A 24,529-nucleotide genomic window follows, 5' to 3' on the forward strand; every position below is an offset into this window, starting at 1 on the left:
ACTTATTACCGGGTTTGTACTAACATGAGCAACACGATGGGTGCCACGTGGAGCAGGATCTGCTTACCCTACCGGAGAACCTGAGAACACCCCCAGTTTTTGGTGGGGTTCGTGTTGCTTAGTCTTTAGTTATCTATGTTGTGTTTGGTGTACTGTCATTTGTCTGTTAGTCTTTTTCTTTTTTAGCCATGGCGTTGTCATTTTATTTGCGACTTATGAATTTGAATGTCCCTCTAGTATCTTTCGCCTCTCTTTAATTGCATATAAGAGAGTACTGGTTCCTGGAACGTCGGAAGTACCAAAACAGGTACTTCAGATCTGAGAAACAAGCAAAATGAAACAATTTTTATTTCTATTTTTTATTATTCAAAATTATAAGTCAAAAAGTGTTCTACAATGATCACAAGTCATTCAGTTTTCATATGATACACAAAAAAAACCCAAAATATTCTATATATTTTGAAAGCTACGACCATGATACAATACAGCACAAAACAATTCTCCACAAACTTCATGAATATGGCATCAGAAACAACCTCCGTCAATGGATGACCAAGTTCCTAACAGACAATTGCAAATGAGAGTAGCCCTAGAGGGTGAAATGTTCGAAACGAGTCAAAGTACACTCTGGCGTACTTCAAGGCACAGTTCTGGGCCCCAAACTATTTTTTGTCACATAAATGACCTCCCTGATGCAGACAACTGCTTACTATACTGCTATACAGGGAAATCAGCAGCCAAAAAGACCACCTCAGCCTCCAACAAGACCTCAAACACCTTGGAGTATGGGCAAAAAACTGGGAAATGAAATTTAATGCAAAAACATACTATGTTGTACCTGTCCTTAGTCAGGAATCTGATGTTCAGTAGTTGTCGTTTGTTGATGTGGTTCATAAGTGTTTCTCGTTTTTTATATAGATTAGACCGTTGGTTTTCCCGTTTGAATGGTTTGACACTAGTAATTTTTGGGGCCCTTTATAGCTTGCTGTTCCGTGTGAGCCAAGGCTCTGTGTTGAAGACCGTACTTTGATCTATAATGGTTTACTTTTATAAATTTTGACTTGGATGGAGAGTTGTCTCATTGGCACTCATACCACATCTTCTTATAACTATATATTATGTCCATGAACAAATCATCAAGTTAATTCTACCAACTAAGTGGACATATACTAGAAGAGGTAAACACCAACCCATACCTCGGACTCCAAATTTCAGACAACCTAAAATGGAGAACACATATAGAAAACACCAGCAAAAAAGCAAGTTCTACTGTAGGATTTCTCAGACGAAATTTACAACATTGCCCAAAAGAATGTAGGAAAAACGCATACAAATCTTTAGTAAGATCAATTATGGAATATGGAGCCATCATTTGGAACCCATATACAAAGAAAGAAATAGACCAACTAGACCAACAAGAAAGGTTACAAAGAATGGCAGTGCGTTTTATCAATAAAGACTATAAACCAAGAGATGATGGATGCACCACTAGAAGACCGACGAAAAAAACCCATTTTTCTACAGGGTGGTTGAAGGTCAGGTACCAGCGATGTAGCCTTCTGATCATATTATCCAAAACCAAGGAAGACGCCAAATCAAACCAAAAATATTCCAAGACTGTATTCCATCTAACATTGTGGAAAGACAATCCCGAATAAATTCAAAAACAGTCAAGATCCAGCACTTATCAACCGACCAATTAAAAAACTCATTTTTCATCAGAACTGCTGTCGACTGGGACAACCTTGAAGACAGCTGCACTATATAGCCGCACTCAGAACGAATTGCGTTCTCCATCCCCGTTGTAATAAAGCCACATTGGGATTCTACTACGTACCCATACAGATACAGATACAGATGCCATGCGTAATAACTATTTTGTTTTAAATATGTACTACTTTCTGGTATGTTCTTTCAGACAAGCACAAATAAGGGGTGTTACACCATTAAATGGAAGTCACAAACTTATTTAGTTTGAAGTCATATGAAACGAGTTTCTTCAAATCATAATGTTAAGAAAATCATATAACCAATCCAAATATATTCTAAACTAAGTCCTCTATGCACGATGTTATTACAATTATTACAAATCCATAACATATAATACACAAAAAAAAAATACTTCATTCAGTAAAAACTTTCCTTGCTAATTAACTTTCGTGTTTTAATGCTGAAGTTTACCGATCGTGACCTTTATAAATAATCAACACAGACAGTCACAGAATCATGGAGCATGATGATAGACATGCAATGTCTATCTTTTGTTTTAATTTTTCATGCTTCTATTTGTTAAACATTGTCATAACAGTTGCTACATGATTTGGTTCTTTCAAAATCAATTAACACTAATTACCTTCCAGCACATGTTTGTTGAACCAGTTACCAACACTAGTAGCTGAGACCCCTGACTTCGTATCTTTCAAGCAGGGCTATCATCACTTACTTTTTAACTTGTTAGGGGCCAAAATGAAAGTAAGTTCTAATGAGGATTAGAGCTGTGCTGGTTGGGTGTATGCTGAGGGACTGCTACGGTAGCCAGATTGGTCTAATCTGAAGAACCGAAATACAATTTTGAAATCTTTTTCTCAATGTCTTTCTTTCAGCCTATTATTGATATCTGGGACTAATAGGTAATGTATAAGTCCTAGCTGTTATCTTATTCTTATCAGTTCAAAACTTTAACTTCTAAAGCATAATTATCCAAGAAGACAGTGCTTTGTAACCTGTCATAATTATCTAAGAAGACAGTGCTTTGTAACCTCTCTTTTAATCACAGATTTCCCCTCACATTTGAAATGTGTGGTTGCCGAAGTTCAATCTAGAGGTCTTGTGGTTGTCACTGCATATGAAAAAGCTATTGGCGAATTAGAGTACGAAAGATAATAATTCAATAGAAGCACATTTCTAAAGATTTTGATAAGATAAAGGATTTTCTGTCAAAAGAAAGTTCATGTATATGTGTTTTAAAGTAAAACTTAGCCATTCAAATTTATTAAATATATTAAACTTCATTTTTTTAATTTAAAGTATCATATGACTTTAAATGACAATAAAGTTGTGATTTGAACATAAGGAAGAACACCAAATACAAATTCTGCTATTAAACCAAGGGTAAAAGAAATTAAGATTCATCGAATAAAATTTGTCACCACCTGCTTGGATTGAGATCAATGTTAATATACCACAATAATCATATGTATATATAAAGTATTGCAATTTAAAAAAAAAAACATAAATAAAATTATACAATGATATTAACTTAAGTTTGACTCATCGCTGATTCAATAAGTGCCCTTCCATCTGTATAATTTCCACTAATGCACATCAACTTTAATAGTATATACCTGGTATGTTTAACTTCATTTCAGTTATAGACACTTTCATGTTCTAGTAAACTCTTAATTTTTTATTGTGTTGATTTTTCGTATCACATTCTCAATAATTTCATCTTGGTCGACAAACTCTAAAATATGTGGCGCTTGCATTAAAATTCCTAAAGTTCCACCAATGGTAACAATCAAGAAGACATAAAACAAAAGTCTGTCTATTACCAAGGCTACATACCGCCAATCATCTAAAACCTGAAATGAAATAAATAAATGAAAGACAGCTATGTCCAATTTAACTTTTTGAATGATCTCTTCTGTAGTATATATAGACAAACATCATTCCAGAAAAGATAATTAAAAAACTTAAATTGGACATTTTTGTTTGCAATTAAAAAATAAAATGCTTCGCTGAGCGAAGCTGGATAGGACCGCAGAGGTCCGACCCTGAACAGTTGGGGAAAAAATGGACACAATATTCGCGCTTGATACAGTTCTGAATTTGGATTGTAATTAAATATTTGACACATAATAGGTTTCTGACACCAAATAACTGTAGTCAAAGGACTTAGAATTGGTTATATGATTTGAATTTATATTCAATTTTTTGCTTTTGTGACATTATGCTGACCCCCCCCCCCCCCAAAAAAAAAAAAAATTACACCCCTTTTTTTTTGCTTTTGTGAAATACACTATGCTGTTGTGTATTGACCCCCCCTTTTTTTTGCAAAAAAAAAAATATTTGATAAAATTTTCTTTTTATTTAATTTCTGAAATCTGAAATGAAAAAAAAAATGGCCCCCCACTCCCCCCCCCCCCCCTTTTCCAAAAAAGAATTCTTTTCCTCAAGATATGGTCATAATCTCATTTCAAATTTCCAATGGAGTTTGCAACCATAATTAACAATTTAAATACATCATAAAAGTCTTAAAATAGAAAATGACATACATAATCATTGCTAAAATTAATATTCCTTTAATAGTAACTTCTAAGAATAATTTGACAGCTAATCACCTCAAGACAATGCAAAATTTCTTTATACATAATTTCTAAGCAGTGTAAGGGAGGTAATCCAAACATACACAACATTGTACTTGAAATGTGTTTGGATAACCTCCCTTACACTGCTTTTAAATTGTCCATTTACCTGGAAACCTTTGTTTTTTGCCCATAATTCCTAAACAGTTTGAGCCATAACCCCCCAAAGTCAATCCTAACCATCCCTTTGTGGTAAGGAAACTTGTGGTATAACTTCAGAGATTCATACACTGTTCCACAAGTTATTGTCTGGAAACTAGAAAAATGCTTATTTGGGCCCTCTTTTGGCCCCTAATTCCTAAACTGATAGGACGATAACTCCCAAAATCAATCATTATCTTCCTTTTGTGGTTATAAACCTTGTGTTTAAATTTCATAGATTTCTATTTACTTATACTAAAGATATTGTCTGGAAACCAAATGTCTTCAGACGACAGCGACGACGACATGATACCAATATACGACCGCAAAATTTTTTGCGGTCGTATCATTACTACCTTAAATCTTTCAACTGACCCATAACAATACATATGTGTATAAAAATTTTAGGCAGCATGAAGTTGAATTAAAGTCTTGAAGAATTTTAAATAGAAGTGAAAGATTGATTGATTGTTGTTTGCTTTACGCCGCATTAGCACAAAAAGGTGAAAGACACCAAAGGGATATTCATACTAATAAGTCAAAAACAAACTGACAATGCCATGCAAATAAACAGCTGTGCCAAGAGCGCACGATAAACCCTTATTGAGCATACAGAAATTGCGAGAATTAAATGGGATATTTTGAAGGCATTTAATCAAGAGAAAATACAATGGCTCTGTAGAGAAACATGCCCAAGGATATCGGTTTTTAAATCAAACAGTTTGTTATGTTCACCAATTCCAACAATTATGTTAAAGTTTCCACTAAATCAAGATATGGGACAATATGTGAAATAAAATTAAAATAAAATTATTAAATTTTTGACACAGCATAGGTTTCTGACACAGAATGAATGTGGTCAAAGAACTGAACAAGAGGCTCTAAAGAGACTGTGTTGCTCACCTGCATCTTCAACAATAGCCACTTTTCAGTAACTAGAGGCTCTCAAGAGCCTGTGTCACTCACCTGTTTCTACTGTGGTTTTGGAAATAATGTAAAATAAGGTTAAAATCATAATAAATAGTATAAGGTACCCTAATAATGATTGAGGCCAAGTTTGGTTTACTTTGGCCCAGTAGTTAAATTTAAAGCAGGTCATCCCATTGTAGTCTTACAATAGTTACTGAAGACCCCTTATCATTATTTAAATTAGTTTTCAAGTTGTGACCATTTTAAATTGTCTTTTTACAGTTTTCCCATAGACTTCTATTGTAAACCCCTATGTTCTATTTTAAGCCATGGCGGCCATGTTTGTTGGATGACAGGTCATCAGATACATTTTTCAGTCAAGATAACCCATTGAAAATTGTGGCTTAGTTTAATTCTATTTGGTCCAGTAGATTAAGTGGAGAAGATGTTTGTAAAAGATTACAAAAATTTCGAAAAAACTGTGAAAAAATTGACTTTAAAGGGCAATAACTCCTGAAGGGGTCAATTGACAATTTTGATCGTGTTGGACTAATTTGTAGAGCTTACTTTGCTGAACATTTTTGCTGTTTACAGTTTATCTCTATCTATTATAATATTCAAGATAATAACCAAAAACTGCAAAATTTCCTTAAAATTACCAATTCATGGGCAGCAACCCAACATCAGGTTGTCTGATGCGTCTGAAAATTTCAGGGCAGATAGATCTTGACCTGATGAACATTTTTATCCCAAGTCAGATTTGCTCTAAATGCATTAGTTTTAGAGATATAAGCCAAACTGCATTTTACCCCCCCCCCCCCCCCATGTTCTATTTTTAGCCATGGCGGCCATCTTGGTTAATGGGCGCGGTCATTGGATACATTTTCAAACTAGATACTCTGAGGATGATTTAGGCCAAGTTTGTTTAAATTTGGCCCAGTAGTTTCAGAGGAGAAGATTTTTGTAAAAGATTACAATAAAATGCTTCGCTGAGCGCAGCCAGATACGTCAGAGAGGTCTAACCATGTACAGTTTGGGCAAGTTTGGACACAATATTCAAGCTTGATACTGTCTGAATTTGGATTGTGATCAAATTTTTGACATAATATAGGTTTCTGACACAAAATAAATGTGGTCAAAGATCTTAAAAATTTGAAATGGGACATTTAATTTACCTAGTATGGTCTGATATCTAAAATCTAACAACATGGTTAGATTCAGCATATAAAATAAAATGCTCCGCTTGGTGCAGCTTGATATGACTGCAGAGGTGGAACCCTGAACAGTTGGGGCAAGTATGGACACAACATTCAAGCTTGATACAGCTCTGAATTTGGATTGTGATTAAATATTTGACACAGCATAGGTTTCTGACACAGAATGAATGTGGTCTTAGAACTGAAACATTTTTAATTTACCTATTATGGTCCAATATCCAAAATCTAAATACATGGTTAGATTCAGCATATCAAAGAATCCAAAGAATTCAATTTTTGATGAAATCAAACAAAGTTTAATTTTGGACCCTTTTGACCTCAATGTGGACCAATTTGATAACGGGGCCCAAAAATCAAAGTACATGGTTAGATTCAGCATTTAAAAGAAACCCATATATTCAATTTTTGTTGAAATCAAACAAAGTTAAATTTTGGACCCCAACTTGGACCAACTTGAAAACTGGGCCCATAATCAAAAATCTAAACACATGTTTAGATTCAGCATATCAAAGAACCCCAAGAATTAAAATTTTGTTAAAATCAAACTAAGTTTAATTTTGGACCCTTTGGACATTAATGTAGACCAATTTGAAAAACAGGACCCAAAATTAAAAATCTAAATACACAGTTAGATTTGGCATATCAAAGAACCCCAATAATTCAATATTTGATGAAATCAAACAAAGTTTAATTTTGGACACTTTTGACCTCAATATGAACCAAAATTGACCCCCCATAATTTCTTTTTGTTAACCCCCCCCCCCTTTTCCCCCCAAAAATTTCTTTCCCTCAAGATATGGTCATAATCTCAATTCAAATTTCCAATGGAGTTTGCAACCATAATTACCCATTTAAGTTTACCATAGTGCTAACTTAATCTATTTTATAATAGAATTTAAAATATGGTGTCAAATCTTTCATATGGATTTTTTTGTAAAAAAAAATGATGCAACATTTGCAGATATTTTTACTTGTCTTCCTTTATAAATATGCATTTCTTTAAACATAATTTAAAAGCAGTGTAAGGGAGGTAATCTAAACGTTGTATTTGGATTACCTCCGTTACACTGCTTTTAAATTGTCTTAATTGTTCATTAACCATTACTTTATATATAATTTAAAAGCAGTGTAAGGGAGGTAATTCAAATGATGCATTTGATTTATCTCCCTTACACTGCTTTAAATTATGTTTTGTACTAAAGTATTTGTCCATTAACCAGGACAACCTTGTTTTTCCCTTTTTGCCCCTTATTCCTAAACGGTTTGAGCCACAACCCCCCAAAACAAATCCTAACCATCCCTTTGTGGTATGGAAACTTGTGGTATAATTTCAGAGAGATCCATACACCGTTCCACAAGTTATTGTCTGGAAACTAGAAAATGCTTATTTTTGGCCCCTTTTTGGACCCTAATTCCTTAACTGTTAGTACCATAATCCCCAAAATCAATCCCAACCTTCCTTTTGTGGTATTTAACCTTATGGTAAAATTTCATAGAGATCCATTCAGTAAAGTTATAGTGCGAAAACCAATGTATCATCGGACGACGACGACGACGACAACAACAACTTCATACCAATACACGACCGCAAAAAATGTATAAAAACACCAAAAATTTAATTTTAGTTGAAATCAAACAAAGTTTAATTTTAGACCCTTCAAACCTTAATATGGACTTATTTGAAAACAGGGCCCAAAATAAAAAATCTAAATGCACAATAAGATTCAGCATATCATACAACCATATAATTTAGTTTTTGATGAAATCATACAAAGTTTAATTTTGGACCCTTTTGACCTCAATGTAGACTAATTTAAAAATGGGGCCCAATATCCAAAAAAGTAATACAAGGTTAGAACCCTCAAAAATAAAAGACTTTAAATTAATCCCCTTGAAATTGGTTAAAAGATTTGTATTTATTTTCAATTGAAGATTTCTTGCTATTGTGCAATACTGTGCAATTTAAGATTTCTTGCTTTTGTGCAATACTGTGCTATTGCGCAATACTGTGCAATCATTTGAAATTTCAAAAATTTTGAAGAAAAAATGACCCCCCCAAAAAAAATTGGAAAAAAAAATCCCCCAAAACTTTTTGAACCCCCTCCCCCTTGGAGTTATTACCCCCAAATTAATCCCAGCCTTCCCTTTGTGGTATGGAACCTTGTAGTACAATTTTAGACAGATCAATACACTTAAACACAAGTTGCTGTCTGGAAACTAGAAAAATGCTTGTTTTTGGCCCCTAATTCCTGAAACATTGGGACAATTACCCCCAAACTCAATCCCAGCCTTCCCTTTGAGATATTGAACCTTGTGGTACAATTTCTGAGAGATCTATACACTAACACAAAAGTCATTGTCCGGAAACTACAAAAATGATTGTTTTTGGCCACTAATTCCTAACCTATTGGTACCATAACCCCCAAAATTTAGGTATTGAACCTTCTGGTAAAATTTCTTTTTGCAGATTCTAACAGAACACAATTAATTCTTACCTATAAATACCATATACGCTAGACATAACAATGTACGCTAAAGGATACGATATACCCTTCACGCTTCAAACAAAATATTCCAAATGATGATTGTAGTCAAGTTTGGTTAAATTTGGCCTAGTAGTTTCAGAGGAGAAGACTTTTGTAAAAGTAAACAGTGGACGACAGATGCCAAGTGGTGAGAAAAGTTCACTTGCCTCAGCTTGTAAATATATATACATCAAATGTAGCGATTTTAATTTTATATAAAAGAACAGAGTTCCAATGTCCCTGCCTTGCACATACTTTATCTATCCAAGGTACAAGGGCAATAACTAAAAAAAACTTTTTATAAATACCTTAGAGAAATGAAGGCTTCAAACCAAATACAATTCAATTTCAGATATAATTAATATTTCCAAGTGGCATAACTCGTTAAAAATATTTGATCAGCACTTACTTTCAAACAATTGTACACATGAGAGCGCTAACGATACAATTTTCAATATAATTAATGTTTCCAAGGGCATAAATCTTAAAAATAATTGATCTGCACTGATTTTCAAACTCATCCAAGACATTGCTGATATAAACCTATGATATAACTTTTATAAAACTCTGGCAAGAATTTTACAAATGAGAGCGCTAAAAATGCAACTTTCCATATAATTAATGTTTCCAAGGGGTATAACTCTTTTAAAAATAATAGATTGGCACTGATTTCTGAACTTGTCCAAGACATTGCTGATAAAAACCTATGATATAAGTTTCATTAAAATCTGACAAGAATTGTACATGTTAGAGCGCTAACAAGACCTGGCGGACAGATGCACGGATTGACAGAGGGACGGACGCCCCATATTTCTATGTTCCCCGCAACACGTTGCACAGTGGACAAAAAGGATATAACTCAAGAACAATGTGACTTAAGTCACCCAAATTTGAACTTAATCTGTGGTTGGTGGTGTTAAGCATTCTGTATAAGTTTCATAACATTTGGTTGAGGCAACCTAAGTTTAGAGTGCGGAAACAGCAAATTAGCCAATTTTTATACGACGGCAAAAAATTTTTGCGGTCGTATATTGGTATGACGTTGGCGTTGTCGTCGTCCGAAGACACATTGGTTTTCGCACTCTAACTTTAGTTTAAGTGAATGGATCTCTATGAAATTTTACCATAAGGTTCAATACCACAAAAGGAAGGTGGGGATTGATTTTGGGGGTTATGGTACCAACAGTTAAGGAATCAGGGGCCAAAAAGGGGCCAAAAATAAGCATTTTTGTAACTTCCAGACATAACTTGTGTGTTAGTGTATTGATCTCTCTGACATTGTACCATAAGGTTCAATATCACAAAGGGAATGCTGGGATTGATTTTGGGGGTAATTGCCTCCAAATTTTAGGAATTAGGGGCCAAAAAGGGGCAAAAAACAAGCATTTTTCTAGTTTCATGACAATAACTTGTGTGTAAGTGTATGAATCTCTCTGACATTGTACCACAATGTTCCATATCACAAAGGGAATGCTGGGATTGATTTTGGGGGTAATTGCTTCCAAATTTTAGGAATTAGGGGCCAAAAAGGGGCAAAAAACAAGCATTTTTCTAGTTCCATGACAATAACTTGGGTGATAGTGTATGGATCTTTATGAAATTGTACTACAAGGTTCCATATCACAAAAGGAAAGCTTGAATTGAGTTTGAAGGTAATTGCCCAAAACGTTTAGGAATAAGGGGCCAAAAAGGGGCCAAAAATAAGCATTTTTCTAGTTTCCAGTCAATAACTTATGTTCAAGTGTATGGATCTCTCTGAAATTGTACTGCAAGGTACCATACCACAAAGGGAAGGCTGGGATTGAGTTTGGGGGTGATGAATCATAAGGGGGTTCAAAAAATTTGGGGGGGGGGGATTTTTTCTCTCGTTTTTTTCTTTAAAATTTTTCATTTTAAATTGGTTATTTCTGATTTATATATAAAAGCAAATAATAATGATATGGTTTGAATAGGTAAATTAAAAAATTTAAGTTCTTAGACCACATTCATTCTGTGTCAGAAACCTATGCTGTGTCAAATATTTAATTACAATTCAAATTCAGTGCTGTATCAAGCTTGAATGTTGTGTCCATGCTTGCCCCAACTGTTCAGGATTCGACCTCTGCGGTCGTATCAAGCTGCGCCCCAGCGGAGCATTTTATTCCATTTAAAAAGGGACATTACTCGAGAATGGTGAAAATGATGCCACCCATATTCGAACTTGATCTGTGTATGGTGATAATAAGCATAGTGTGTAAGTCTCATAATATTTGGCTGAGGGAAACTAAAGTAAGAGAACAGAAACTCATTTTGGGATGCATGTCCAAGCGAATAAGGGTAAATCTTAATGCCCCTCGACCATATAATTCTGTGAAAAGTGGATCAACTGGCAGGAAAAGCTCTCATGTTCATGTCCTTTGGTCAATAGGAGGATAGTGGTCTTATAGGCATTCACACCACATCTCTTTATCATTATAACTGTCATTCATCATATATTATATACTAATGTACCAAAAAACAGAGAGGTGTTAAACACACAAGGGTTTTGAGTTATAAATATCTTATTTTTTAAGTTTAAATTCTTACTGTTTCAAATTCATTCTCAGTTTCCAGATGGCACGTTATAAAACTTAAAGCTTCTGTAGCTTTATGTAATTCAGCTGTAACTCTCTTTGGGAACTGTTCAGCATTCTCATCACTCATTTCACAATTGATTTGGTTTGGACTTAGTCTGCAACTTGGATGATGGATCTCCGTTAACTCTAACAAACTGGATTGTCTACTACTTGAGACTTGATGATGCTCTGGAGAAAAATAGCTTGTTTGATGAACTTGCTGTTGTTTCCCTTGATTTGCTTGATTAGTTGTAGTCTGTTCATGTAAGTGACGCCATCTGATATCATGATTTGGACGTTCAAGAAAAAGTAGTTTTGGAAGCATGTATAAAAATACAAATCGCACCCAGTAAGGCATTTTGTGTGTTCTAGGAGTTCTATAATTTCTATTAATCACAACTACAGTTAAACAAATAGCAAATATGTTCATTATAAAGGTAAATAGTAGATATTTTGCTATTAATGGTATCTTTAATGATGGAGGTAGAATTTTTGAAATCAGCAATAAAAATACAACCAATGCAAGTAAAATTGAAATGCAAAGAGTTATCTTTTCTCCTGCATCAGCTGGTAATGCAAAAACACATATACTTACAAAGGATATAAGAACACATGGTATTATCAAATTCACTGTATAAAACAATGTTTTCCTTCTTAGAATAAATTTGAAAACAATAAGATATTTGTAATCATTGGATTCTGTATCATTGATTCTTTGAATTTTGCCAGGAAATTCAATTATATCCCAGGTTCCACTTTTTAGGTAGTCAGTTGGATCAACAAAATCCATATTCATATAAAACTTAAATTGTAATTGGTCTCCTTTAAATGTCCATGATCCAAATTTCATTTCACATATTTGCTGGTCAAAAGGAAAATATTGCACATCAATTGTACAAGAACTTTTATATATTGCTGGAGGTACCCAGTAGTGATCACCACTATAATTCAGCACTACATTGGATTTGTAAGATACTTCATAATTTCCATCAGCACTACAACAGAAAAAGTAAATAATGTATAAAGGATTTTAATGAACAACTAAATGTAACAATAAGCTCAACAGCCCTATCAATCCAGGCTGTGGACAGGAATGTTGTTTCATTATGATTGTTAAGTTATAATATGAAACTAGAGGAAAACATAGTGTTAATTGAAATTTGTCACAATCAAAATTAACCTCTTTTTTGCCACCAGAAACAACATACATGTAGACCCAAATAATGGTTTGAGACTCAGGTGATCAAGAATGCTATTTTAGCTTATCAAATCTATGTACAGGTAATAACATATTATCTGTTTCTGTTTCTGCTGAAGTACTTTTTATTCCTTTGAATTTTGACAGAACAAGCATTCTGAGAGTATTGCATGGCAATACATAGTCCCCTACCTGGTAAAAATTCGTTTTACTGGAACAAAATGCTAACTTGTTCTATAACTTGTCATGGTGTAAACAAAAAGTAAATATCATGTCAATATCTTCAAGCATGACTAAAAACAGTGTGGAAAACTGATTATATGAGTGAAAAAAACATTAGATATGTTTAATAGTTCTCTAAAATTAGATATGATGTAATACAGTGTATATCTATTTTCAAATTATAATCAAATATAATTAATAGTTCCAAATATTTTTTCTTTCATTTGTCACAAACTAATATCGATTTGTAACTTATCTTTAAAATGTCAACAACATCTATCTACACAATGTAATGTATTGAAATATATACATTAATAAAAATAGATTATTATCTAATTAAAGGATTTCTCTTCATAAATTTTTCTTTATATATATATATAGCATTCAGAAAATTAAGTTTATACTAAATAACAAACAAACCTGCTAAAAAATTCTTCAAATAATTTAACAATGAAAGTCTTTTAAAAAAAATGAGTTATCTCCCTTTGTACAGAAATATGGTTTAACATACACTACAAACCAGTAAAGTCTGAAATGGCCTATATATGTACTCGACTGTACTGATTTTTACTCGACCAGTCTGAATTGGTCTGAATTTTACTCGACATTACTCGACCCCAGTCTTAACCATACTCGACCATACTGATTTGTACTTGACCCTTATCTTTGCCATTGAAAATAGTCTGAACTATTACTCGACCAGTCTGAAACAGTCTTAACCCATTCTCGACCTGTACTCGACCAATTTTTTCAGTCTAAACCATACTCGACCAAAGGTCTGAACAATACTCGACCAGTCTGAACCATACTTGACCAAAAAACCTATATTTTTTTTTAGCTGTTAATATTAATTTCTTTTTTTCTGACATGAAAACAGCCACAATAAAATAAAGATAAATATATAAATATATTTTTACATCCTTACATGATTTTCAGATTTATCAAATAGAGATAGTTAAATTAAATTATCTTATATAATAATTTAATTATATTAATTTTAAAGTTTTAGAGTTTTGTTAAAAAAACGATTTTCTTTTAAAAGCCACACCTTTACTGAGGGTAATAAAACCTTATTAAGGTGCTTCTTGTTTGGCATGTGTGTGTTTTTTTTTTTTAAACTTAATTTTCCTAAATTCCTAAAGAAAAACTATATAGGTTTCATGGTTATATACAATAGTTATATAATTATCTTTTTAATGAGGTAACAACAGCCAAAAAATCACTGAAATTGTTTAACCTTATATTAGAAATATATCTATTCTTATTATGATTTGGGATAATATATCAAAAGGGGATAAAAAAATTAAAGAAATATATAAAAAAAAAATTCTTTTGATTAGTGGTAAAGTATAAAGTAATACCTCCTGCTTGGGGCAAACTCATTAAAAAGATCACACCTGGTCAGAGAGTATTAATTTCTAATTAACATCCATTAAAAATTGCAACATCCTGTAAAACTTAAATCGCAAGGCCTTTTGAATTCACTAGATAAGTAATACACGAGTTTCAGAAAAAAAGGGCTTTCTTTTTACCTGTAAAACACACATGTACTGAGGTAAATAAACCTTATTAAAGTGCTTCTTGTATGCCATGTCTTTAATTTTGACAAAAGTTATTTAAATTTAATTGAAATAAATTTTTTCTGCAACTTTTTTCCTTTTTTAAATGGTTATCAAGGATTGCTATGGAAGTTCTATTATCATGATTATCTTAAATTCTTGGTTTTACAAAACAAAGGTGTTATTTTCAAAATTTATTAAATTGCTTTATATATATACTATATTTTAAATATATTTTAATAAAAAAAATTGTTCACTGCATTATTAACTAAACTCAACTGACACCATAAATCTATACAAGGCTTAAGTAAATGGTGAAAATTGTCCAGTAACCATAAAATATATCTGAAACATTCAAAAAAATTTGAATAACATTGAAAATATTAGTCACAATTCAGTTTTGAGATTATTTGGTCAGTTTGTTTTATTTTTATTTTAAAGGTGATATATATATGTAAGTGTTGATAAATATGGTGTTGAATTTACATTATATTTATTGTGAAATTTTGGTTTCAATGCCATATTGAATACATTTTAAATTTCAAATTGTTGTTCAAATTTCTAGCCAGGGGAAATAGCTGTTAAAACAGTTCCTAAATTGATGAAATACAGTAGATAGATACAAAAATTAGGTCTAGGTTGGTTAAGACTTAGTCGAGTATGGTTCAGACTAGGTCGAGTATGGTTCAGACTAGGTCGAGTATGGTTCAGACTAGGTCGAGCATGGTTCAGACGAAAATAAAATGGTTAAGTACTGGTCGAGTACAAGTTCAGACTGTTTAGTATGGTTCAGACTAAAGTCGAGTATTATCAAGTAAATTTCAGACCAATTCAGACTGGTCGAGTAAAAATCAGTACAGTCGAGTACAAATATAGGCCATTTCAGACTTTAACTGGTTTGTAGTGATAGTACCCTACATTAGATATGGTCAGAGTTATGGTCCATAACTCTGGACTCAATCATTAGACCGGAACAAAATTTGAACTTGATCTGTAACTTGTCATGATAAAACAGTATACCAAATATCAAATCAATATCTTCAAGCATGAAGAAAAAAAGTGTGGAAAGCTGATTTGCCAGACTGACAGAAGGACAGACAGACAGACGGACAGACAGACGGAGTGCAAACCTAAAGTCCCCTTCGACTTCGTCGGTAGGGGACTAAAAACAGATCATCATAGATAACCTCACTAGTACTCTAACAGTCAAGGTTATAACTCAAATAAGTTATTAGAGAAAAATAACATACATGTGTTATTACAGATACTTTCACTTTGTTTCTAAAAAAAAAATTTTCTTACTCTGTAGTAACATATGTTTGTTATTTGTTAAATAAATCATAAATATTTTTATTTTTAGTGGGCACTTGTGAATTCTTGAAACTTTTGTGCAGTAACTTAATACATAGCCTTGATAACTAATTTCCATTTTTTATCAACCATGATAAATCAATGAGACAAGGCTTTTAAGCGATAAACTTAGCTGTATATTACAGGCATGTAACTTATTATATGAGACACTTGGGAATTACTTGGAAGCTTGTGCAGATATAACTCAATAATTATAACCATATATGGTAGGGACCTAGTGTCTTTTGATTTAAAGACCTTGCTTTATGACCTCGAAATTGAGGTCAATGTCCAAATTAATTTGGCGTTCTAGATTTTGACATTTGCTGTAACTTCTTATTGGGACATGATAAAGTCATTGGGTCTTTTACATTTGGTTGCAGACATGACCTTAAAGAAAGTCAATCAGAAGTGATCTTTTGTAAACCCAGAAGTACCCATTTTTGAATTATTTTCATGTAAAAGTTACTAAAACTTTATATTAAGCTATCATCTATCACCAGAATTGACATTGTGAACTGGAAGTGTATATTTTCCTATCAAAATATGTATACTTGGGGTGGAAAAACCTTCAATTGTTCTCTGAAGAATTGGTTTTTAATTGTTTTTTTTTCTTTTTTTTCTTCCACCTTATATTTTTTTCGTGATATAAAAGTTGTTTCAAAAGATGTGGCTTAAATATTTTTTTTATATGCTATCAATCAGTTTATTGGCTTTTGAAACTGACACTGCTTAAAGGGAAAATTTGTGATTTTTATCTTATAAGTACCTAAATATAAAATACATCTTCATAAAGTTTAATCGATTTATGTGCAGAAATAAAGAAGAGAATCATTACTTAATAGTTGTCCTAAAACAAGAAAAATGCTTGTTTTAGACCCTTTTTGGCCCTTAATTCCTAAACAGTAAGGACAATAACCCCCAAAATCAATTCCAGCCTTCCATTCGAACCTTGTGGTACAATTTCTTAGAGATCCATAAACTTATACTCAAGTTATTCTGGAAACCAAATGTCTTTGGACTCGGACGATGAAGATGCGATCGTATAACAACATTTATTAAAATGGCCATTTCTACAAGGATGGATTTTAGCCCCTAAATCCTTGATTTCAACCACCAATCATCAAGGACATTTACTTATCGAAGAGTTTTCTTTTGTCATCTTGGATATTTTCTATGGTACGAAAAATTCATAAAACTTCCTTATCCCATCAAAAATACTAAACTTCCTTATCCCATCAAAAATACTAAACTTACTATCTTAAATTTTATAATTTGCTTAACATGCTAAATGTCCAATGGAAAATATTTTGTATATTTCTGGACAAAAACAAAGTATCTATGAAAAAACCAGGATAAAGCGAGACTGCCACAGGAACAAGAGGGCATGTCTGATGCAAGCATTTTTTTGTAACATGAACTAAGAACACACTTAACAGAATTTATGGTCAATCATAAAGTTTGTTATTTGACATATTCAACAGTATATAGGCATTCATGGTTGATAAGGTGTGCAAGTCAGTGACATTTGATCTTTTGTCAAATGACATTAACATGATTAATGTGTATAGAAAAAATGTATAAATGAGCAATTTCAGACTGCATCATAATTTATCAATGATACTGTTCCAAAATATGCATGCTTTGTGCAAAAGAATATTTAATAACTGTCTTTTGATGATGTAAATATACATGTATGGTTTTATTGATTTTCAAAAACTAATATTCACTGAGGCCAACAGTCAATGCAACCATATATTTACCATAACAAATAAACAGCTGTGCCATGAGCGCATGATACGCCTGTCGCTTTTTTAAAGAATAAAGTTCAATTTCTTCTCAATGTCATTTCAGAAATTTATGAAAAACTGAAGGGAGATTATCTTAATAGATATAAACCAGTCACCAAAGTTTCATGAAAACTGCTCAAAGCACTTTAAAGATATTGTCCCAAAACTGGAAAATCACCACCTTTTTATGTATAAAATCACATAATCACCCCCTTTTTATGAATAAAATCCCATAATAAGAAACGTAAAATCTAAAAATTATAAAAATCGAAAGGGAGTTTATGTCAATAGATATAAACAATTCACCAAACTTTCATGAAAACTGCTGAAAGCATTTTTGAGTTATTGTCCGAAAACTGGAAAATCCCCCTTTTTTTAATGAATAAAACCCCATAACTCTGAAACGTAAAATCTAAAATTTATAAAATTCAAAAGGGAGCTCATGTTAATAGATATAAACAATTCACCAAAGTTTCTTGTAAATTGGTGAAAGTGTTTGTGAGTTATTGTCTGAAATACCGAAAATCCCCCTTTTTTAATGAAAAAAAACCCATAACTCTGAAACTTTAAATCTAAAATTTATAAAAAACGAAAGGGAGCTCACGTCAATAGATATAAACAATTCTACAAAATTTCATGCGGATTGGTTAAAGCGTTTCTGAGTTATTGTCCGACATGTTGACGACGGACGGACAGAGGTATACCATAATTCATCTAGTAAACGGGCGTATAAAAACAGTAAATACACTTTCATTCAATATTCCTATGATAAAAAAAATTATTTATTGACAATTATTTACCAAAACCAATTGTACATCAAACATTTTACCATATTAATACATTTAAAAAACATGACATTAAAGTGCTATGGGTGTTATTTATCTACAGTTGAATATATTGTTTTATTCAAAATCCAATTCATATATATATATACCACTACATGTATATGGTATAATAATCAAAGCATCATTGGTGCTGCAATCCAGCAATCTTTTAGCTACAGGTAGTCGGACATTTTTACTATATTTCCTATAGTATCCAAGAAACAGATCAAACCATGAAAACTTAACATTGACCAATGAACCTTGAAAATGATGTTTAAAGGTCAGATAAAATGCTCCCCTAGGCACAGCTTGATACTACTGCAGAGGTCGAACCCTGAACAGTTGGGGCAAGTATGGACACTACATTCAAGCTTGATACAGCTCTGAATTTGGATTGTGATTAAATATTTGACACAGCATAGGTTTCTGACAGAAAATGAATGTTGTCAAAGAACTGAAAAAACTTGAAATTGGACTTTTATCTTTTATGTATGGTCCAATATCCAAAATTTATAAATACACAGTTAGATTCAGCATATCCTTGATACTCAATATTTTAATTTCCTTGAAAATTTACATATCCTCATTCAGTCTGAAAATAAAAGATGAATTTGGTATACAGAACAATTGTAGAAGTGTAAATGTTTAAGGCCATAAACACCTAAAATCCATCCCAACCTTCCTGTTTTAGTATGGAACCTTGTGGTACAATTTCATAGAGATCCATACACTTATACACAAGTTATTGTCCTGAAAAAAGAAAAAAATGGGTTTTTTTTTCCCCTTTCTGGCCCTTAATTCCTAAACAGTTAGGACAATAACCCCAAAAATCAATCCAAACCTTCCTTTTGTGCTATGGAACCTTGTGGTACAATTTCATTGAGATCCATAAACTAATTCTCAAGTTGTTGTCTGGAAATCAAATATCTTTTGACAATGACAATGACAACGACGCTGACAACGTCATACCATTATACAACCCCAAAAATTTTGCGGTAGTATAAAAATATATGCCAGACAGATACCGTATAGCGGGTTATTTTCGCGGGTGTAAAATTTCGTGATTTAGGGGCAACAAAGTATACGAAAAATCTTGGCAGTTTTTATTTTGGTGGATTCTTAAATCCCAATTAAATATTTCGGCGGATACTGAAATTGTTGCATATAAAATATTGAAAAATTGAGGAGCAAGTTAATTGATTTGTTTACCTAAATGACGTCTTATTCATTGATCTTGACCGGAACTTTGATGTACTCACTAATTAGGTTATAAAAATTATCAAGACTGATTAACAACTCTTATGCAATTTGACACTAATTAATAAGGGTAATTACCTGATAGAGTACCCTACTCATAATCTATTTGACACTCATTGATAAGGATATACGCACGTGACAGTCATTTTATAAAATACATGTATGCTCAATGCCCTTTTTGTTCATGTTGTTAAACATCCTATACCGTTATTGACCTACCGACCGACGCTTTAGCTATTAGAAAGTAACAAAAGTATGCATTAATTTGGGCGGAATTTTTTTTCGCGATTTTCTTTCATCTGCCAAAATAAGCGAAAATAACCCGCTATACGGTACTTTACCATCTTTTTGTTTGCCAAATATAGTTGACCTTATGTTTGAAGTATCTTTGAAACAGGCTTAATCAGGAAAACTTGATATTGACCAATGAACCATGTAAATGAGGTCAAGGTAAGATGAACGATGCCAGACAGACATGTACACCTAACAATCATTCCATACACCAAATATAGTTGACCTATTTCTTATAGCATCATATAGAGTAGAGGACCAAACTATGGAAAATTAACATTGACCAATGAACAATGAAAATGAGGTCAAGGACAGATGATACCTGCTGAACAGACATGTACACCTTACAATCATTCCATAAATCAAATACTAGTTTTCAGTCATTCATTTTATATAATCATTGCCTCTGTTTTAGATTGAAAACATGGTTACTGATAGGTCAATCTGAAAGAATTGTACTGACCCGGGAACAAAGTCTGAGGTTTGTATACTGCATTTGCAGAAATTAAAGGTCAAGATCAGTATGATGCTTCTGCATAAAGTATTGTCAATTTTAGTGCTACAGTACAAAAGTTATGCACCAAAGACAAATCAGACATGGTTTTAGTATCATAGGGGTCAAAGGTCAGAGTGACCTGGCTTTGGTATAAGACACACCCCAGCCCATGATGCGACTGCATACCAAATTTGGTTAACTTAAGTTTTATGGTACAAAAGTTATGCACCACACATGAAGTGGGACAGACTAAGCGACAAATGGACAGATGCACATGGTGATTCCTATACCTACACAACAACAACAAACAAAAATGAAGATGCAACAGTACAAGGATGTTAGAAAGTAAACTGCCAATAGTATTAAATGATATACTTGGCCTGGTGATTAAACATTTAGAATGTCAAGAGTTGTAAATTATTATACTTGCTTGTTAAATAAGACAATATCAGGTCTCCATATCTTCTCATGATCAATGCGTATATTTTTAATACCACCATAAAGTGAAGGGTCCCATCTGATTTGGTAGTCATGCCAATACTGAAAAATAAAAATAAAACTCCCTGGAGCCTGTATAACTTAATAGTAATAGAGAGAAATTACTGACATTGAGGTCTCTAATAGCTTTCGTTAGAATTCAGAAGAAATAAATTCATGACCAATAAAAAGTATAGGTAATGCTGAAAACACATAATTAATAGCCCCTGGTGATGATTCATAGCCTGACTGGTTTGGTCCTTCAGACCAACCTTTCTTTGTTTGATGTTGCCTACCTTCCCACCTAAAATGCAGATTACCAAAAACATTTTATGACAAATCGTTTCAAATTTTTTTTTTAAAGATTTTTCCCTGCTCTTATGTTGTTTTCTTGTCTAAAACATGTGACTCATGTTGTTGGCCAAACAAAAAAATCCCTACTTGCCTACCTGTGCCTTGTATGGTTGGGTAGGTAAGTAGTGATATTATTTTTTTTTGGCCAACTTTACATGAGTTACATGTTTTTGACAAGAAAACAACGTAAGAGCAGGAAAAAATCTTTTAACAAAAATTTGAAACGATTTGTGTCATAAAATTTTTTGGGTACTAAGGCTGCTTTTAAGGTGGGTAGGTAGGCAACATCAAACAATTGAAATTTTATTTTTGGCCTCATCTTCAAAGACAAAATGAAGGATTTATAGTGGCACTCTATTTAACTTTCAAACACAATATAAAAACAGTGCAACTATCAATCCATCATTTTGCCCCTGAAGAAGGCTAGTGAAGGAATATTTTAGGCATTTCAAATTCAAATTCATATTCCTCACTTTCAATAACTAGTTGTGTTGGATCAACCTCATTAACAGACAAAACAGATTCAAACAAGTTGAAAACATTTTGGTCATCATTTTAGACCTCATTATCTTCAATTTCTTGTACAAAATTCTAGGGATCACAACTTGAACCTGCATTACCACTACTCTTGACATTAATTGCAGACACAATGTTACTAGATATATGTAAATCAGCAAATAATTGCTTTAACAAATCATTCTGCTCAGCTTGTTTACTTTTTGTTAGTTTTTCTCTGGACCTTTGCCTTACTACAAATAGCAGTAGGTTCATAGTCACTTTGACGTTCTTATTTCTCATTTGACCTTTTCCCTGGACTTTCAAAATTCGGAATTGTTCACTGAGTCTGATTCCAGTATTATACACGCCACTACTTGAAGTTCGCCATTTTCTATATGTTTGGTTGTAAAAAAACTACCTGAATCGCCATTATATATTTTCTTTAATATTTTGCGTTAGCTCAGTTTTTAAATAAATAAAAGGTGAGTATTGTGTTGTAACATCGAAATTCTGAATTACTTTCAATTAAATTATTCTATAAATAAAAATGGTCCACGAAAACGAGCATATAAACCAATAAACTGCTTCGCTGAGCGCAGCTGGATACGCCCGCAGAGGTCCAACCCTGAACAGTTGGGGCAAAAATGGACACAATATTCAAGCTTGATACAGGTCTGAATTTGGATTGTAATTAAATATTTGATATACATGTATTATTGGTTTCTGAATAAATGTAGTCAAAGAACTTGAAATTGGTTATATGAAAGATTTCTTGCTGTTGTGCAATACACTGTGCTGTTGCGTAATACTTAGTAAATCTGTTGTCAGACTATAAACAAATAAAATCTTATAACTCGGAAACATAAAATCGAAAATTTATAAAAATCAAAAGGGAGCTTACAAAAATAGATATAAACAATTTACTTAAGTTTCATAAAAAAATGCTGAAAGCATTTATGAGTTATTGTCCGAAAACTGGAAAATCCCCCTTTTTGTAATGAATAAAACCCCATAAATCGGTAACATATAGTCTGAAATTCATAAAAATCAAAAGGAAGCTCATGTCGATAGAAATAAACAATTCACCAAAGTTTCTTGCAAATTAGTGAAATTTTTTTTGAGTTTTTGTCCGAAAACTTGAAAATCCCCCCTTTTTTAATGATTAAAACCCCAAAACTCGGAAACGGTAAATCCTAAATTTATAAAAAATGAAAGGGAGCTCAAGCCAATAGATATGAACAATTCATTAAAGTTTCATGCAAATTGGAGAAATCGTCTTTGAGTTATTGTCTGAAAACTGGAAAATCCCCCCTTTTTAATAAATAAAACCCCAAAACTCGGAAATGGTAAATCTGAAATTTATAAAAAACGAAAGGGAGCTCACATCAATAGATATAAACAATTCACCAAATTTTCATGCATATTGGTTAAAGTATTTTTGAATTAATGTCCGACATGTTGACGACGGACTGACAGACAGACGGACAGACGGACAGACAGACTGTCAACGGTATACCATAATACGTCCTGTAAACGGGCGAATAAAAACTGTACTATTTTAAATTATCATAGGTAACCTTGAATATTTAAATGTGCAGAGAAAATTATATCAGTTACATTAATATAGTTTGGTCCATCCAAAGCGATTTACATTTACCTAATCGGGAATGCCCTTATTAAAATATTTTAAATCTCACAAAGTATAAATACTTTAGCTATTTGACCAACGATGTTTAAAAAAATTAACAAAATCAATCTTACGTCAACTTTCCTTTTTTGAATGGAGACAGACCGGCAGAATAAATGTTCAATGTGCTTAATATCTTGTGCCTTTGCAAGACTTATCATTCATAAACCCACTCTAAACCAGAGACATATATACACATATATATGTCTGTCTAAAATAACAAGAATTCTCCTAAAGCGGACAAGCAGTATATTCTTTAAATTTCTGTAATTTAATACCACAAAAGAAAAAAATCCTGATATTAATTTGATACTCAATATTTTTCCTGGAAAATATTCACATCCTCATTCGGTCTGAAAGTAAGAATTTGGTATACAGAACATGCAGAAGCGTGAATGTCATAAAACCTTGTTATATCAGAAACCATTATAAATGTGAACCTGTATACATAAGACCTCATGGGACGTCACCTAACCACATACAGGTAATATTCAAGTAGCTCTGTTATACCTTAATCACTACCGATACAGAATGACCAATGCAAAGAAAATTCTGAAGATTGTGAAGCATGACCATTCATGATTTTAGAGGATTCTTAGGTGGGGGATTGCCAGAACGATTTAAATTCTGACTTGCATACATGTCTCTGTGTTAACTTATAAATAAAATGCTCCGCAGAGGTCGAACCCTGAACAGTTGGGGCAAGTATGGACACAACATTCAAGCTTGATACAGCTCTGAATTTGGATTGTGATTAAATATTTGACACAGCATAG

The 24,529-nt window shown here is 32.7% G+C and overlaps 1 protein-coding gene and 1 long non-coding RNA gene across 2 annotated transcripts in view; both read right to left on the reverse strand.

The window, feature by feature from the left end:
- LOC127733213 (uncharacterized) overlaps nucleotides 1–24,529 on the reverse strand; it is a 288,514-nt gene that overhangs the window by 60,443 nt on the left and 203,542 nt on the right. The window lies entirely within an intron of this gene.
- Nucleotides 344–24,529, reverse strand: part of LOC127733130 (acetylcholine receptor subunit beta-like 1) — a 42,848-nt gene continuing 18,662 nt past the window's right edge. The window contains exons 4-6 of the mRNA XM_052242446.1: nucleotides 21,168–21,277; nucleotides 11,722–12,745; nucleotides 344–3,581 (exon numbers count right to left, since the gene is read on the reverse strand). Of these exons, the coding sequence (XP_052098406.1) occupies nucleotides 3,399–3,581; nucleotides 11,722–12,745; nucleotides 21,168–21,277 (1,317 nt within the window). The 3' untranslated portion in view covers nucleotides 344–3,398. The remainder of the gene's footprint in view (nucleotides 3,582–11,721; nucleotides 12,746–21,167; nucleotides 21,278–24,529) is intronic.

The sequence above is a fragment of the Mytilus californianus genome, unplaced genomic scaffold (assembly GCF_021869535.1).
Source record: "Mytilus californianus isolate M0D057914Y unplaced genomic scaffold, xbMytCali1.0.p SCAF_3, whole genome shotgun sequence".
Classification (NCBI taxonomy): domain Eukaryota; kingdom Metazoa; phylum Mollusca; class Bivalvia; order Mytilida; family Mytilidae; genus Mytilus; species Mytilus californianus.